This window comes from Hylobates moloch, unplaced genomic scaffold (assembly GCF_009828535.3).
Source record: "Hylobates moloch isolate HMO894 unplaced genomic scaffold, HMol_V3 SCAFFOLD_16, whole genome shotgun sequence".
Lineage (NCBI taxonomy): Eukaryota > Metazoa > Chordata > Mammalia > Primates > Hylobatidae > Hylobates > Hylobates moloch.
Genome location: NW_026652291.1, coordinates 32843535 through 32858202, shown reverse-complemented (window position 1 = coordinate 32858202; position 14668 = coordinate 32843535). Strand labels below are relative to the sequence as shown.

Sequence of the window (14668 nt, the reverse complement as noted above, 5' to 3'; positions counted from 1 at the left end):
TGCTGTGTTCTGAAAAAGAAGGGCTCTCAAGATACCAAATGTAGCAAGGTAAATAAAACATGCTATCTTACCATCTGGCACCAGAACTCCTCCTTGCTTGGCAAAGGACATTAAGCCACTTGGGGCAGAAAGTAAGGCCCTAAGGGCAGAGGGGTTGGCAGAGACTCAAACAACAAAGGGAGAGGGTTGTGCTGTCCTGCTGAGAAAATGAGACAAATGTATTCTCTGTTCCTGAGAGGGGAGAACTAAGGGCAGGGGAAAGCAGGGGAGGGAGAGAAGCCAGAGGCCAACAAAAACTAGGTCTCTGTGCAAGGCCAGGGAAATGCCTAGCATTGAGGTGACCAGGGACTTTTCAAAAGCAGGAATGTCTAATATGTGGTTTTTTAAATAGTAGGCTGCCAGGAGGTGCAATATGTACCCACTTTTCAAGACCCTCAAATTCCTGTAAGGCCCCCACCCTCCCAAACACTTCATGAGAGGAGGGGTTTGGTTGGTGTGGGTGAAGGTTTGTGGGAAAGGAGAGACAGTGAGAATGCAGGACTCCCTTAGGAATTCATACCAATCTCAGGTGGGCTTTGGACTTCACTGGGCTGGGTGAAGGGATCCAGGCAGGCTCGTTATTATTTCCAGGGCTCAGGATGTGATCAACAATGTCTAAACTCTGCAAGGTGGAGAATATACTGTGTCTGCCGTGGGGAGGTTACAGACAGCCAAATGGAGGATGGCCATAGCAGTTGAATAGAATCATGGACAAGATGACATAGGATATACAATAAATAGCAGAAAATTGTGCTTTAATTCTTTCTCCTTCTCAGACAAGCTATTCGATCTGGAAGTCCAAGGATAAGAAAATTATATTCAGAGGGGAAAAAAGGCAACTGTTTTAAAGGATGGGCAAACTACACCTCAAGTTTATGCAACATAGTGAGCTGTGATTGCACCACACCACTACCGCCTGGGTGACAGAACAAGACCCCTAAAGAAAAAGAGTAAATTCTGAGAAGTAAAGTTTAATTAAAGAAAATAGTGATTGCCAGGGCTTCTCATTGAGGAGAAGTCAGCCAAAAGTTGCCAGATGACATAATTCTTTATGTCATCTGAAAACCACCAGGAGAGTGTCCCAGGGATGCGTATGTAAAGTATTTCTGGTGGTGCCACTAACTAGATGCTGGAGTCTAATGAAACCTGGTGTTGTCAGCAGAATGTGGTTTGTGATTTGCTCTCTCCTCATGACTTCAGTTTAGCTCTCCCTCTCTGCTGGGTATCAGGCACATGAGCAAAGAGCTGCAAGGAACCTGGCTTGTCCAGCTTGGCCATAGGCATTCACTCCCAGCCAACCTGACCTGCTGAGAGGCCGAGATCATCCCTGAGCTGCCCATGCACAGCGAGTTTGACAGAACTATTAATCCAGGATATTAGTCAAGCTCCTTTCTTGTGGTGGTGAATCTCCAAATATGGCCCCATTGGTGCCTCCCCGCTTTGCATCAAGTAGGACACCAAGACCAAGGCCAGATGAATAGAGAGGGAGCACCTTTTTCCCTCTCTCAAACTATTTGAGAACCAGTAACCCAGAACCCCTGTGGTGGCTTCCACTTTGGTCGTTTGAAATATTTGCTCTTGAGACATTCCTTCTTGGAATCCATCTGCCATGCTTGGAGAAGCCCAAGCCATTGGAGAGGCCATGTGCAGACAGTCTGGTCAACAGCCTCAGCTGAGCTCCTGGTCAGCAGCTAGCATCAGCTGTTAGGTGATAAGCCCTCCTGGATGCACAGCCCAGTCAAATCTCCAAATGACCCTACCTCCAGCTGCCATCCAACTACAACCATGTGAGCCCCAAGTGAGAACCACCTAGTGGAGCCTAGTCAACCCATAGGAGAGTGAAAGAGACTAATAAATTGCTTTTTTAAGCCCCTGGATTTTAGGATGGTTTGTTACACAGCGTAAATAACTGGGCCAGGCGCGGTGGCTTATGCCTGTAATCCCAGCACTTTGGGAGGCCAAGGCAAGCAGATCACGAGGTCAGGAGTTTGAGACCAGCCTGGCCAACATGGTGAAACCCCGTCTCTACTAAAAATACAAAAATTAGCTGGACATGGTGGCAGGCAGCTGTAATCCCAGCTACTTGGGAGGCTGAGGCAGGAGAATAGTTTGAACCTGGGAGGCAGAGTTTGCAGTGAGCTGAGATTGTGCCATTGCACTCCAGCCTGGGCGACAGGGTAAGACTCCATCTCAAGAAAAGAAAAGAAAAAGAAGTAACTGGACCACTCTTCACTGGAGTATTCAGGACCCTCAGGTTGTTCTTGAGGCATTAAATAAATGCCTTGGCTCTGAGATGGGGACATTGGATTATTTTCTTTTTAAGGAACTGCCTTATTTCATAATTTTTCTAATAACTTGTCTTAGTCTGTTCAGGCTGCTAAAGCAAAAATGCCATATACTATGTGGCTTAAAAACAATAGAAATTTTTTTTTCACAGTTCTGGAGGCTGGGAAGTTCAAGGTCGAGATGCCACAGATTGGGTGTCTGGTGAGGGCCTCCTTCCTGGTTCATAAATGGCTGGGTCCTCACATGGTGGAAAGGCAAGAGAGTTCTGGGGTGTCCTTTTATGAGGACACTAATCTCCCTCCACATGACCTAATTATCTCCCAAAGGCTTCACCTCCCAAAACCATCACACTGGGGGTCAGGATTTCAACATGTAAATTTGAAGGGGAACACAGACATTCCGTCCACAACATTTTACCTCAAGATCCCCAGAATTTGTGTCCTCTTGCATGCAAAATACATTCATTCCATCTCAGTAGTCCCCAAAGTCTTAACTTGTTCTGGCACCAATTCTAAAGTCCAAAGTCTTATCTAAATATCATCTAAATCAGATATGAATGAGATTAAAGATACCATTCATCCTGAGGCAAATTCTTCTCCAGCTGTGAACCTGTGAAACCAAACAAGTTATGTGCTTCCAAACTACAATGGTGGGAGAGGTATAGGATAGACATTTTCATTCAAAGAGAGAGAGAGAGAGACAGAGAAATAGGAAAGAAGAAAGGGGTAATGGGTTCCAAGTAAGTCCAAAATGTAACAGGGCAAAAAACATTAAACCTTAAGGCTCTAGGAATAATTCTCTTTGGCTCAGTGCTCTGTCTTTTAGACCCACTGGGGCAGCAACCCCACCTCCATAGCTCTCCTGGACTGGAGTCATACACCCATGGCTTTCCTGGGCTGATGCTGTGTCTTCCAGGCCCATTTGGGTGGCAGCATCATCCCCACAGCTTGGTGGGATGGCCCTACAGCAGCTTTCTCCTGGGGTCCCTATGGCTTTCCCAGGCTGGGGTTCCTCACCTGCAGCTCTTCTAGGCAGCCCAGTCCACCATGGCTCTGCTGGGTGCAGCCCATATTGCAGCTTTCTGTGGGGACCCCATCCCAAGTCACTGGGCAGGAGCATCCTGATCTACCTAAATTGAAGAGATGAGTTGATCCTTTAAAACTGTTCTGCTCTCCCACCACATGTCCCTTGGACTCTGGGCCTATGGTGCAAGTGGCAGCCCCGATGAACTCTGAATTGCTTTTGAGTAATTCTTCCGTTGTCTTGAAGAATAGTTCCTGGATTCTGCTGAGATGACTCATCCATACTAATATACTTATCAAACAGTCACTTGGCCACACTATTAGTGGTCTCATTTTTTGCAATATGAATAGACAAAGAATTTTTCAGATCTTCAGGTTCTGGTTTCTTTTTGTGCTTAACAATTCTGTCTTCAAGTCACGTTTTACTATAAGTAGTCAGGAAGAGCCAACCTGCCCTTTCAACACATTGCTCAGAAATTTCCTCAGCTAAATATTTAATTTCACTGCTTGCAAGTTTTACCTTTCACAAAATACTAGAACCAAATAAAATTCAGCCAAATTCTTTGCCACTTTATAACAAGGATCAACTTTTCTCCAGTTTCTGGTGATATATGTCTCATTTATGTCTAAAACTCATCAGAATGGCCTTTACCATCTATATTTCTACCAATATTCTGTTCAGGATTATTTAGGTATTATCTAGGAAGATTGAGGCTTTCTTTATAGCTCTCTTCTTTACTTTCTGAGCCCTCACCAGAATATCCTTTAAAGGCCTGGTTACAGCAGTTTAGGTTCCTCTCCCCTCCCCTCCCCTCCCCTCCCTTCCTCTGCCCTCCCCTCTCCTTTCCTTCCTTTTCCTTTCCTTTCCTTTCCTTTCCTTTCCTTTCCTTTCCTTTCAAGATGGAGTCTCACTGTGTCACCCAGGCTGGAGTGCAGTGTCGGGATCTCGGCTCACTGCAACCTCCGCCTCCTGGGTTCAAGCAATTCTCCCACCTGAGCCTCCTGAGTAGCTGGGAATTACAGGTGCCCACCACCACGCCCAGCTAATTTTGTGTGTGTGTGTGTGTGTATTTTTAGTAGAGACGGAGTTTTGCCATGTTGTCCAGGCTGGTCTCAAACTCCTGACCTTGTGATCCGCCTGCATTGGCCTCACAAAGTGCTAGGATTACAGGCGTGAGCCACTGCACCCAGCCAATTTAGGCTTTTGCTAACATATGTCTCAAGACCCTTGCAGCTTCTATTCATTACACTGTAAGCCACGTTCACATTTTTAGTTGCTCATTACAGCAGCATCCCACTCACAGTATGAACTTCTGTCTTCGTCTGTTAGGACTGCTATTACAAAAATACTATAGACTGTGTGGCTTATAAACAACAGAAATTATTTCTTACAGTTCTGGAGCTAGGAAGTCCAAGATCAGGGTGCTGGCAAATTCAATATCTGGTAAGAATCTGCTTTCTAGTTCATAGATGGCTGTCTTCCTGCTGTGTCTTCACATGACAGAAGGAAAAGGGAGCTCTCTCTGGTCTCTTAGAGAGTACTAATCCCACTCATGACCTAATCACCTCCCAAATACCCTGCCTCCTAATACGATCACATTGTGGATCAAGATTTCAATGTATTAATTTGGAGAGGAACACAAACATTTAGTCCTTAACATAATTCTTAAGTGTTTTGAAGATAGCTCATATCTTCCCCAAGTCTTAGTTTAGATATTGAATGAGGCAAATGTAGTAGAAGCTAAGGTAACAGAGTGGAAAAAAAGAATAGGCTTTGGAGACAGGCAGTCCTGGGATCCAGGTCCAGGCTGCCACCTACCATCTGTGTGACCTTGAACAATCTGACCTCTTTTGAACTCTGGATGTTTAAATACAATGTCAGCCTCCCTGGCTTATATAAAGATGCAAATAGGGCACTGTAAGGAAAGCTCCCTACACCATGCCTAGCACTGTGAAGCTCCTGCAGAAATGAGCATTGATATAGACAATTGCTTCCTTTGAATATGGCTTTCTTGTCCTCAATTTGGTAGCTTTCCTCCATCTCTAGCTGGGGGATCAGAAGGAATGAAAGACAGATATCCTTGGAGAGCTTTGCTGTGTGTTGGTTTGGGCTGTCCAGTGGGAGGCAGGAACTTGGTAAGAATGACGAGGCACAGAGGACAAATAAGAGTTAGAAAAAGGCATCCAGCTAGTGATTAGAAAACACTGTCAGGATAAGGACACTTCACGCACATCACTATGCACATTTCTAAATTGATTTCATTTTAGTGCTGAACACTTGCCGTGTGAAAAGTCCTATGCTCAATACAAAGACACATGAGATATGGTCCCTGACCTCAAAGAGCTAAAAAAAAAAAAATAGCTGGAAAGACAATGACATATAAACTCTTGAAAACCCAAATGCTGACATAAAACTCTACTAGAGAATATGTCCCAAGGAAATATCGCTACACAATGGATGTAAAGAGGCTGTGCTTGTGTGGATTGTTTGCTTGAATTTGGCTGAGGGACAGTTATTGTACCACTCACCTGGAGATGGATGTTGAAAGATATTTTAATTTGAAGAATTATTTTATAACCACAAGAGACCATTCAGTGGTAGCAAAATGTTCAAGTCTTTTCTTAAACCTTAAAGTGGATGATATTGGGAATACTCAAGTGATACAGAAGAGATATGTATAGGGAAGTTTTATCCAGGAAGCTTTTAATAGAACAGACTCCCAATAGTGAAATCGTACTAGGAAAACAAGGAAGAAGTGTGGATCATCCAGTTGTAGAAATACAACTGTGAATAATGGATAGTTGAGGGAAGCCAAGTATACATGGTTACATTGTATCATCTAAAAATTCATGTCTTTCCCAGAACCTCAGAATCTGACTTATTTGGAAATAGAGTTGTTGCAGATGCAGTTAGTTAAGATGAGGTCATACTTGAATAGGGTGGGCCCCTAATCCAATATGACTGATGACTTTATAAGAAGAGAAAGCAGGCCGGGCGCAGTGGCTCATGCCTGTAATCCCAGCACTTTGGGAGGCCGAGGTGGGTGGATCACAAGGTCAGGAGATCGAGACCATCGTGGCTAACACGGTGAAACCCCATCTCTACTTTAAAAAAGAAAATACAAAAAAATTAGCCGGGCGTGGTGGCAGGTGCCTGTAGTCCCAGCTACCTGGGAGGCTGAGGCAGGAGAATGGTGTGAACCCGGGAGGTGGAGATTGCAGTGAGCCGAGATCACGCCACTGTACTCCAGCCTGGGCAACAGAGTGAGACTCCATCTCAAAAAAAAAAAAAAGAGAAGTTTGGGAATTGAGAAAAGTCATGGACCTGTTTTCCTAAACTCAATAAGAGAGATGGCCCCGTCAACACCTTGTTTTTTGGTTTGGTCCAGAATGTGAATAAGCCACCCAGTTTGTTAGTCCCTTGTTATGGCAATCCTAAGAAACTAATATGCCAGGGTATCCTATCTCTCTAGACCCACTTATTTCTGCTGAACTGTGACCTTGCAATTTTCCAGATACCCCCAACTTCTGTCCTAAGCCTCCCTCTGATTCTACATCTACAGTGACCCCCCCCCCCAAGATTTCTGGCCCACTCCAAAAATTGCCCTTCTCCCACTCTTGCCACCACCAAGGAATCTGGTGGAATGAATGTGGACTCACCACTTGGGTACCAGAAAGGGGTGACCACTGGTGGTGGGTGTGCATCCATGAGGCAGTCACTACAAAGTCTGAGTGAATTTCTACAGCTGCTACTATGGGCACAGCCCTCAGTCGAGGTACAGCTGCCACTAGTACCATCCCTGGAGAACCCTGAATCCTCCCCTGGTAAAGAGTAAATGGTTGGGTCCATCCTTGGTCATAGCATGACCTTGGCAGAAAGAGACAATGTCCTGCAGTCTCTGGGGCTTAAATTTACTGCCAGCCTCAACCCCCGGGGAATTCTTCCACAAACAGTATTTTTGGTTCCCTTGAAAGTTATTGAGTTTGATTAGGTCTGTGGCTTGTGTTTGAGAGAATCCAAGATTTGTCTTCATGTCTTGTTGTGAAAGGCCTAGCCTGGTGCTTTGGAAGAGATCTTTCATAGAATCTCCTATTGTTTGACCTGATGGGGTTAGTCTACCACCATGACCCTATTGGACTATGCCTGGAAATGCAGAGTTGCAAGACAGAGGCTCTCTGACCCCCGAGCTCATGGTCTATTGGTCATCATAATTGTAATTAGAAGATACTGCTGTTGCTGATTATGTGTGTTGCTGCAGAAGTAGTTGGGTTTGGATGGAGTATGTCTAGAGATGCATGCCAATATAGTAGCCACTAGCCACGTGTAGCTATTTAAATTTAAATTTGAATTATTTAAAATTAAATGAAATTTAAAATTCAGTTTGTCAGTCACACTAGCCAGTTTTCAACGGCCCAATGGCCACATGGGGCTAGTGGCTGCCATATTGGAGAGCACAGTTATGGAATATTTTCATCATCACAGGAAATTATACTGGATAGCGCCAGTCTACAGTTATTTGCTTTCCCGAGCTTTCCCTGCACACAAGCTCTCTCCTTTTTTTTTTTTTTTTTTTTTTACTAAGTGTAATTTTCCAAGTATTGAGAATATGTCAGCTCCATAATAAGAGGAAACATGATTTAATCTCTTACCGTCTGTTGGAAATAATAAAATATATGCATCTATTTTTTAAAAGAGGAAAAATGAGTATTGCTAGACCAATGTTTCCCAATTTGTAATGTGGACATAAATCACCTAGGGTTCCTGTTGAACTGTAGGTTCTGTTTTAGCAGGTGCAGGTGGGGCCTATGGTTCTTCTTCTGGTTCACAGACCACACCTTGAATAGGGAAGAGTTGTAGCATGTGACTTGTGACTTAGGACCTTATTACTGTTTAAAGGGCCAAGGAAATAATTACAGCAAGTGAACTTTAAATGGAAAAACAGAAGCTGAAGGAAATACTCTTATCGCCCAACACCAGAAGAATTAGACCAATGCCCGTTCTTTAGTCTGAATGTGAGACAGCATAGCAAAGATGAGCTATGCAGCATGGCAGAATTAAGAACTGGGGCCGGGTGCAGTGGCTCACACCTGTAATCCCAGCATTTTGGGAGGCTGAGGTGGGCAGATCACGAGGTCAGGAGATTGAGACCACCCTGGCTAACATGGGGAAACCCTGTCTCTACTAAAAATACAAAAAAATTAGCCAGGCGTGGTGGTACGCACCTGTAGTCCCCGCTACTCAGGAGGCTGAGGCAGGAGAATTGCTTGAACCTGGGGAGCAGAGGTTGCAGTGAGCCACAATCACGCTACTGCACTCCAGCCTGGGCGACAGAGTGAGACTCCATCTCAAGAAAAAAAAAAGGAACTGGATGCCCTCTGGAGCCTTGCTGTCTAGATTTGATTCTTGACTTCATTACTTCCTAGCTGTGTATTCTTAGGCAAACTACCATGAGACCTCACTTTCCCTATCAGGAAAATGGGAACCATACTAGTACATTTTTCAGGGTAGTTGTGAGGACTCAGTGAGTTAACAGATGGAAAATGATTGAGACAGTGTCTAGCGCACGGTAAGCACTGTACATGGTTGTTAAATCAATAAATACATGTAACATTCTGCTTCTAACAAGAGAATATGCTTTACTCTGGATGTGTCAATACATTTCTGACCAGCTGTACATCACTTGGCTTGAAACAGGACCCTAATTTCTCCCCTGAGGATTGAGGAAGGGGTGGGAGGTGGAGGGTAATGTGTTTTGATGAAAGATTGGGTCCATGAAGCATCCTGGGTTATAGTACTAGTGAAAAAATTACAGAGTCAAAAGTTGAGTCCATCATTGATAGGAATGGTCCAGGGAGCTTAATCAATGGCATGGTAGACAGCAGCCATCTGAAGGGCGTGCCGGTGACCATCACTTAACATGCCTCCTTAAAGAAACTGTTCATCATTGGTTACTGTTGGTGTACCAAAGTCTGCATTTGGAATTTGTGCAGCTTTTGTAGAATCTGCCCCTTAAATATGAGATGTTTCCCTTTGGTGAGTGACTGAAAAACAGATCTGAGTCACTGAAGAGAATATGACACAAGCTTTTCTCTGGTACTGATCTTCTTTAAACCTTCTTCCTTCACCCCAAAGCAAAGAGCCCAGCCAACAGCGAGTAAAAAGATGGGGCTTCTCTTTCGATGAGATATTGAAGGACCAGGTGGGGCGGGACCAGTTTCTACGATTCCTGGAGTCCGAATTCAGTTCAGAAAACCTCAGGTAAATCTCTCAAAGTTTGAGCTGTGTGCAGAATGTGTGTGAAGAAATTTGCATAATCGATCTCTCCGTCTCTCTTTCTCATTTAAACATTATCAGGGTTCAAATTCAAATGCCAGCTAATCTGGCTGAGGTTGAAATGGAGAAGAACAAATTAAAATATGCAACTCTGTCACCACCATAATAGCACCTACTAACACCAGCATATTTCAGTTCAAGTCTATATGACCTTTGTGCAACTAATAGGAAATAAGTCTTCAATAATAATTAGTCAAACGGATTTGACAACATCATTCATAAAGTACAGCCATAGAACCAGGGAGCTTCAGAGTGGAGAGGCATCTCAGAGGCTCTCTCCTCAAAACTTCCCAGTCTGGGGTCCTGAATATCTGAGAAGCTAAATGGAAGAGGGAGGAGTCAGTGGGCTCATTTCAGAATTTCAAAGAGCAACGTAAATATCACTCAGTAACTGGTGATGTAACTGTAGCAGCTACGTAACAGTAGCAGCTAATAAAAACATGCTTTTTTCTTTTAGTTGACTTCTGTCAACTCCAAATAGTGGTTGCTCTGATCATCTGACACCAGTGAGAACATCTGATTGTTCCTATTGGTCTATAATTAATACTTGATGAGGGAAATGTATTAATAATTACTGTTTAATAGGAGAAAAAATAAGATATTCAAAACCTCGGGTCCAATGTGAGAGGAAGAAAAGGGGGTGAATTAAAAGAAAAAGTCCCCTTGGTCATGAAAAATTTGGGAACTTATTTATTTAGACTTTTATGGTATTAGATGAAGAATCAGAAATCTGCAGAAAATGTGACTTATCTGAGACTTATCTAGTGATCTTAGCAAACTGGTGACTTTTTAATGGGTAAGATGGAATCGCTGTCTTTCTTTTTTCTTTGTACCAGGTTCTGGTTTATATAGTAGAGTAACACTCATCTTCCAGTGCTGTTTTCTTTAAAGATGTCTTAATAATGTTTAAATATTGTATTACTTTAAAAACTCAGAGCATGTATTGTGGGCAAAGGACTGCCCCTCCAAAGTTAAGGTGCAACATCCATGCACTTATTTGAAGTTGAGACCATCGGTCCCATACGTCAGTCAAGTGATGTTTATGCTACACCTGTGCTGTATCAAGCCCTGTGAGAGTCTGCTTAGAGACGCAAGTCAAGATATGTGATCTTTGCCTGTAACGACCTTGTAGGTCCTTGAGGAAAACACACAAGAAATGATTAAATCATTGAATGTCTATAAATGAGTGTAAACTCTAAGAACCGTTTTGAAAGCATTTAAAGGAGAAGAATCAAAGCTGAGGTAGTTAAATCATAAGCTGGACTTTGAAGAATACACAGGATAATAGCAGACAAAGAAGAAGGAGAGAGAATATTCCAAGCTGGAGGACCAAATGCGGAAAGGGGTGGCCATGGGACACTCCCACTCCATAAGGTCCTGGCAGGACACATAGATGCCGACTAGCTCTACGGAGCATGCTGTTCTAGGCATCCACATGTCTGTTATCAACCAGACAAGGTTGAGTATCTTATTTTGGGTGATTATACAAGAGCCTTTCCTTGTGCTGAAGCATGATTCCAAACATATCTCAGAGCTTCACTTCAATGCTTCATGAAGTATTTGTAACAGAAAGCTTGACTTCTCATACTCGTCACTAGGGTGGTACTCAGACTAGCCTCCCAGTATAGGAAGGAAGGCTCTCTGTGGCCAGCTTGATGGACCCAGGTGGCCTCTCTGTGTAGCCAGCTCAGTCCCAGTTTCCACCCCCTCCTTGGTCCCTATGAGCCACCCCGGGAGTCCTTCTCATCTTCCTTTCTTACCTGTTCCCCTTGGGTCTCCAAGATGGAGCGGTATAGAGGCCCCTTTTACCTAACTACCTTTAAGCCCATTTAGCCTCAGGACCCTCTGCTGCCTGCATTGTTGCAGAGAGCTTAAAGAATGACCCAGAGTTTGGTCATTGTGAGGGTCCCAGGAGCATCCACTGGCTCAGCTGCCACCTTGCCTGGTCAGAGCATTCATTCTAGAAAGTCCTGAGTGTAGCCAGAACCACATATCAGTTCAGACTAGTTTCACAAATTATGCATCACACTTAAAGCCCAGAGTGCACCAAGGAGTGCGTCCCTGGCAGGTGTTCAGTGCTTCTTCCTGCCATCACCTCCTGTGCCTCTGCCAGCTCCTTTCCCCATGCCAGGAGGGCTACATTTAATCTTGGGTGAAAGCATGCATGTGAGCATGTGTTCATGTGCCAGAGCTTAAGCCACACCCCCAGCATGCAGAAATCCAGACTTCAGAGGGTCACCTCTGCTCCATGACAGGAAAGGGAGTAAGGAAAATAGAATAGCAGGGAGGAAAAGGATAGCCAAGAGCCTCGAAAATCTTCTCTGGATGCCCAAATTCCTTTTATGATATTCAGCATAACTGGATACATGGTGGGTGAGAGAGAAGCTCAGCTGTAAATCACATAACTGTAGAACTCTTCAGTCACCCACCACAGGGCAGCCTTTTCCCCATTCCATTGTGTTCATTCCTTCAGCTGCAGATATCAGCTCAGCACCAACCGTGTGGCACAGGGCTGGTGGATTCAGAGCTGACTGAGTAAAGAGCAGGGTGGCCAGGCATGGCTGTACAGATGCACCTCCACTGTGGCTCATGCCATGGAGGCCTCTGGGAGTTGTGCAATATGGCACAACTTAAGGATCCTGCCAACCTGTCATGTTGGCCGTGCTGGAGTCGTCCCTTCTCCGCAGGATTGGTGAGGGCCCCAGGCCACTGGCATTAGAGCATGGCAGGAAAAAGCCTGACCAGAACTCACCTGGGTAAATTACAAAGTGCTTCTCCACTTCCTCTGTCCTCCTGTGCTCCCTCTCATCTCTCCAGTGAAAGGGCTGCTTAGATCATAACATTCTTGCACAACCCACGGGGTGCCAGTTAAGTAGCCAAGCGGCTGAATTTGTATCAGAGCTTCAGAATGCGGAATGGAGGAGCCCCAAGTGTCACCCTGGATCCTTTAAGGAATGATTTCTATGATGACGTAATAGAAGTTAACGTCCCCATTGATCAGTTTCCTCTGGGTGGGTCTGTGAGATGAGGGTGGGGGCATCATCTCTGTGGACTGGGTGGGGTATGACCAGCAGCGCATTTTGCTGAAGCTGTGAGCTCTCTGTGGCAGGGTCTACCGCTTTTTCTCCTTTTCTGACCCACCTGAGCTGAGTGCAGGCTCCCTTTGCACTGAGTGGACCCACAGACAGCTGTTTGTTGAGTGCCTCGGGAATGCACATGGCTTCTGTCCACAAGGCAGGGGCCTCACAGCTCTGATCCAGGGAGCTCCGCTCGGTTTCTTGGCCTCATCCTTCTTCCTGCTTTGTGCATTTTCCCAGAATAATGACAGTCACTCCTTCCCATCTTTGCTCCCTCGCCTACATCTCCCCTACACAAATCTTTGTCCTCCCTGGCTTGACACCCTCTGCTGCACAACAGAGAATGAGTTAAATATCAAAACCCACAGCAGAGTGTCCCCCGTACATTTTTTATGAGCTGTAACATCTCCTGAGAGAAGGTAGTTGTTCTTCTAACCTCCAGATTGATGATCCGAGTTCCACACAGTGTCGGCTGAAGGGAGAAGCAATTAAAAGAGGACACAGTGGGGTGCCAGGTTCATCTCCAGAGCTCTTGTCTCTGGCAGTTGCCCTGAGTCCTAGGAAGACCTCCGAAGGTTCACTAGGGCCCAGCGGGATCCACCACTTACCAAACCCATGATTAATAGGAACAGAGGTGACTCCCATGACGCCACAACCATCTGCAGTGTTTCAGTCACTGCCCAGTGAACAGAACTCAGCTTCAGTGGTGCTGGGGGTGGTTACTAACGTAGGCACCCCGGAATTTCAGCCCCACCGGGAACTAAACCAAGTTTAAGCCCTGCTGCCTACGTCTCCGGTTGACCAGCAGAGGGCACAGAAACACTTTCTTCTCTTCTGGAGTTTGCTTTTTCTCTGGAAACGAACCAAAAGCTGTATTTTCTAACCCATGAAAATTCTAGTTGATGAAAAGATATGTAAACTGGTGACTGAGGGCCTGCCCAGACCTCCTGGTAGGATGGAGAGTGATCAAGGGCCAAATGGTTTGTCTTACCCAGCCAGCCTTGAGAAAATACTCTTCCTTGAAAGCCTCTAGGGAGAAAGGAGGCTCCCGCTGGGGCAGCTCCTGGATGGTCCTCCAGCCCTGTTCTCCACTGCTTCGCCCCAGTGGTATCTGAGCCCAGGCTGCCTTGCTCTAAAAGCTAGTTTCCCCGCCAGCATTTCTAAGTCATGAACACGGATCAAATGCCCACACAGGGGCTGCCTCCCCACTGCAGCTATGACAATTGGCAGAGACCAGGGGCGGGGCAGGACAGGTGGTCTCCCAGATATTAGTCCTTGTGGCCTGCCAGTCACAATGGCCCTTCTGCTGCAAGCCATGGAGGCTTAGTGCAGGATGGATGGATTTGATGCAGCTGCTGGCATTTCACTCCCTGCCGCTGCCCTCGGGGAGGAGCGGTACCTGCAGGTTTTTTATAAGAGCAGAAGCTTCAGTGGGCTTCCCATGGGCAGCAGATGTGCAGAGAGGAGCTGCTGTGGCTCTCTGCAGCGGGGAGTGTGGCCTGGGTAGCCTGGGCTCTGAGTTCCCAGCTCAGGCCTGTGGGGCTCGAAGATGGCCAACACTAACCAAAGCCTGTTCTGAATTTCAAATTGACACAAAGGTTCCTCAAAACCAGTGATGGTAAACACATACGGGATGTCAGGATGCTGTTGTGACAGCAGTTTTGCTGTTGCCTGAGAGAGACAAGGCAGGTCAACTCCAAGGCAGACAGAAGGCCAGAGAGAGTCCCCAGTGTGTGCAGGGAGAGAAAACTGCTGTCTAGAGAATGTTACCCCATACCCTCCCCCTCTCCCTCCTTCCCCTTTCCCCCTCCTTCCCTCCCTTTCCTTCCCCTCCCCTTCCTCTTCGTCCAGCATGCCTGTTGTTTTCACTTGTACTTAAAAAAATTCTTGGTTTTATGTGACAAAGAAAA

General features: G+C 45.5%; 1 protein-coding gene across 9 annotated transcripts in view; it reads left to right on the top strand.

Annotated features, from left to right (window-relative positions):
• The window catches only part of RGS6 (regulator of G protein signaling 6), a 642060-nt gene that overhangs the window by 575968 nt on the left and 51424 nt on the right, over positions 1-14668 (top strand). For all 9 annotated transcript variants that reach the window (XM_058429366.1, XM_032134933.2, XM_032134936.2 and 6 more), the window contains exon 14: positions 9481-9606. In XM_058429366.1, the coding sequence (XP_058285349.1) occupies positions 9481-9606 (126 nt within the window). The remainder of the gene's footprint in view (positions 1-9480; positions 9607-14668) is intronic.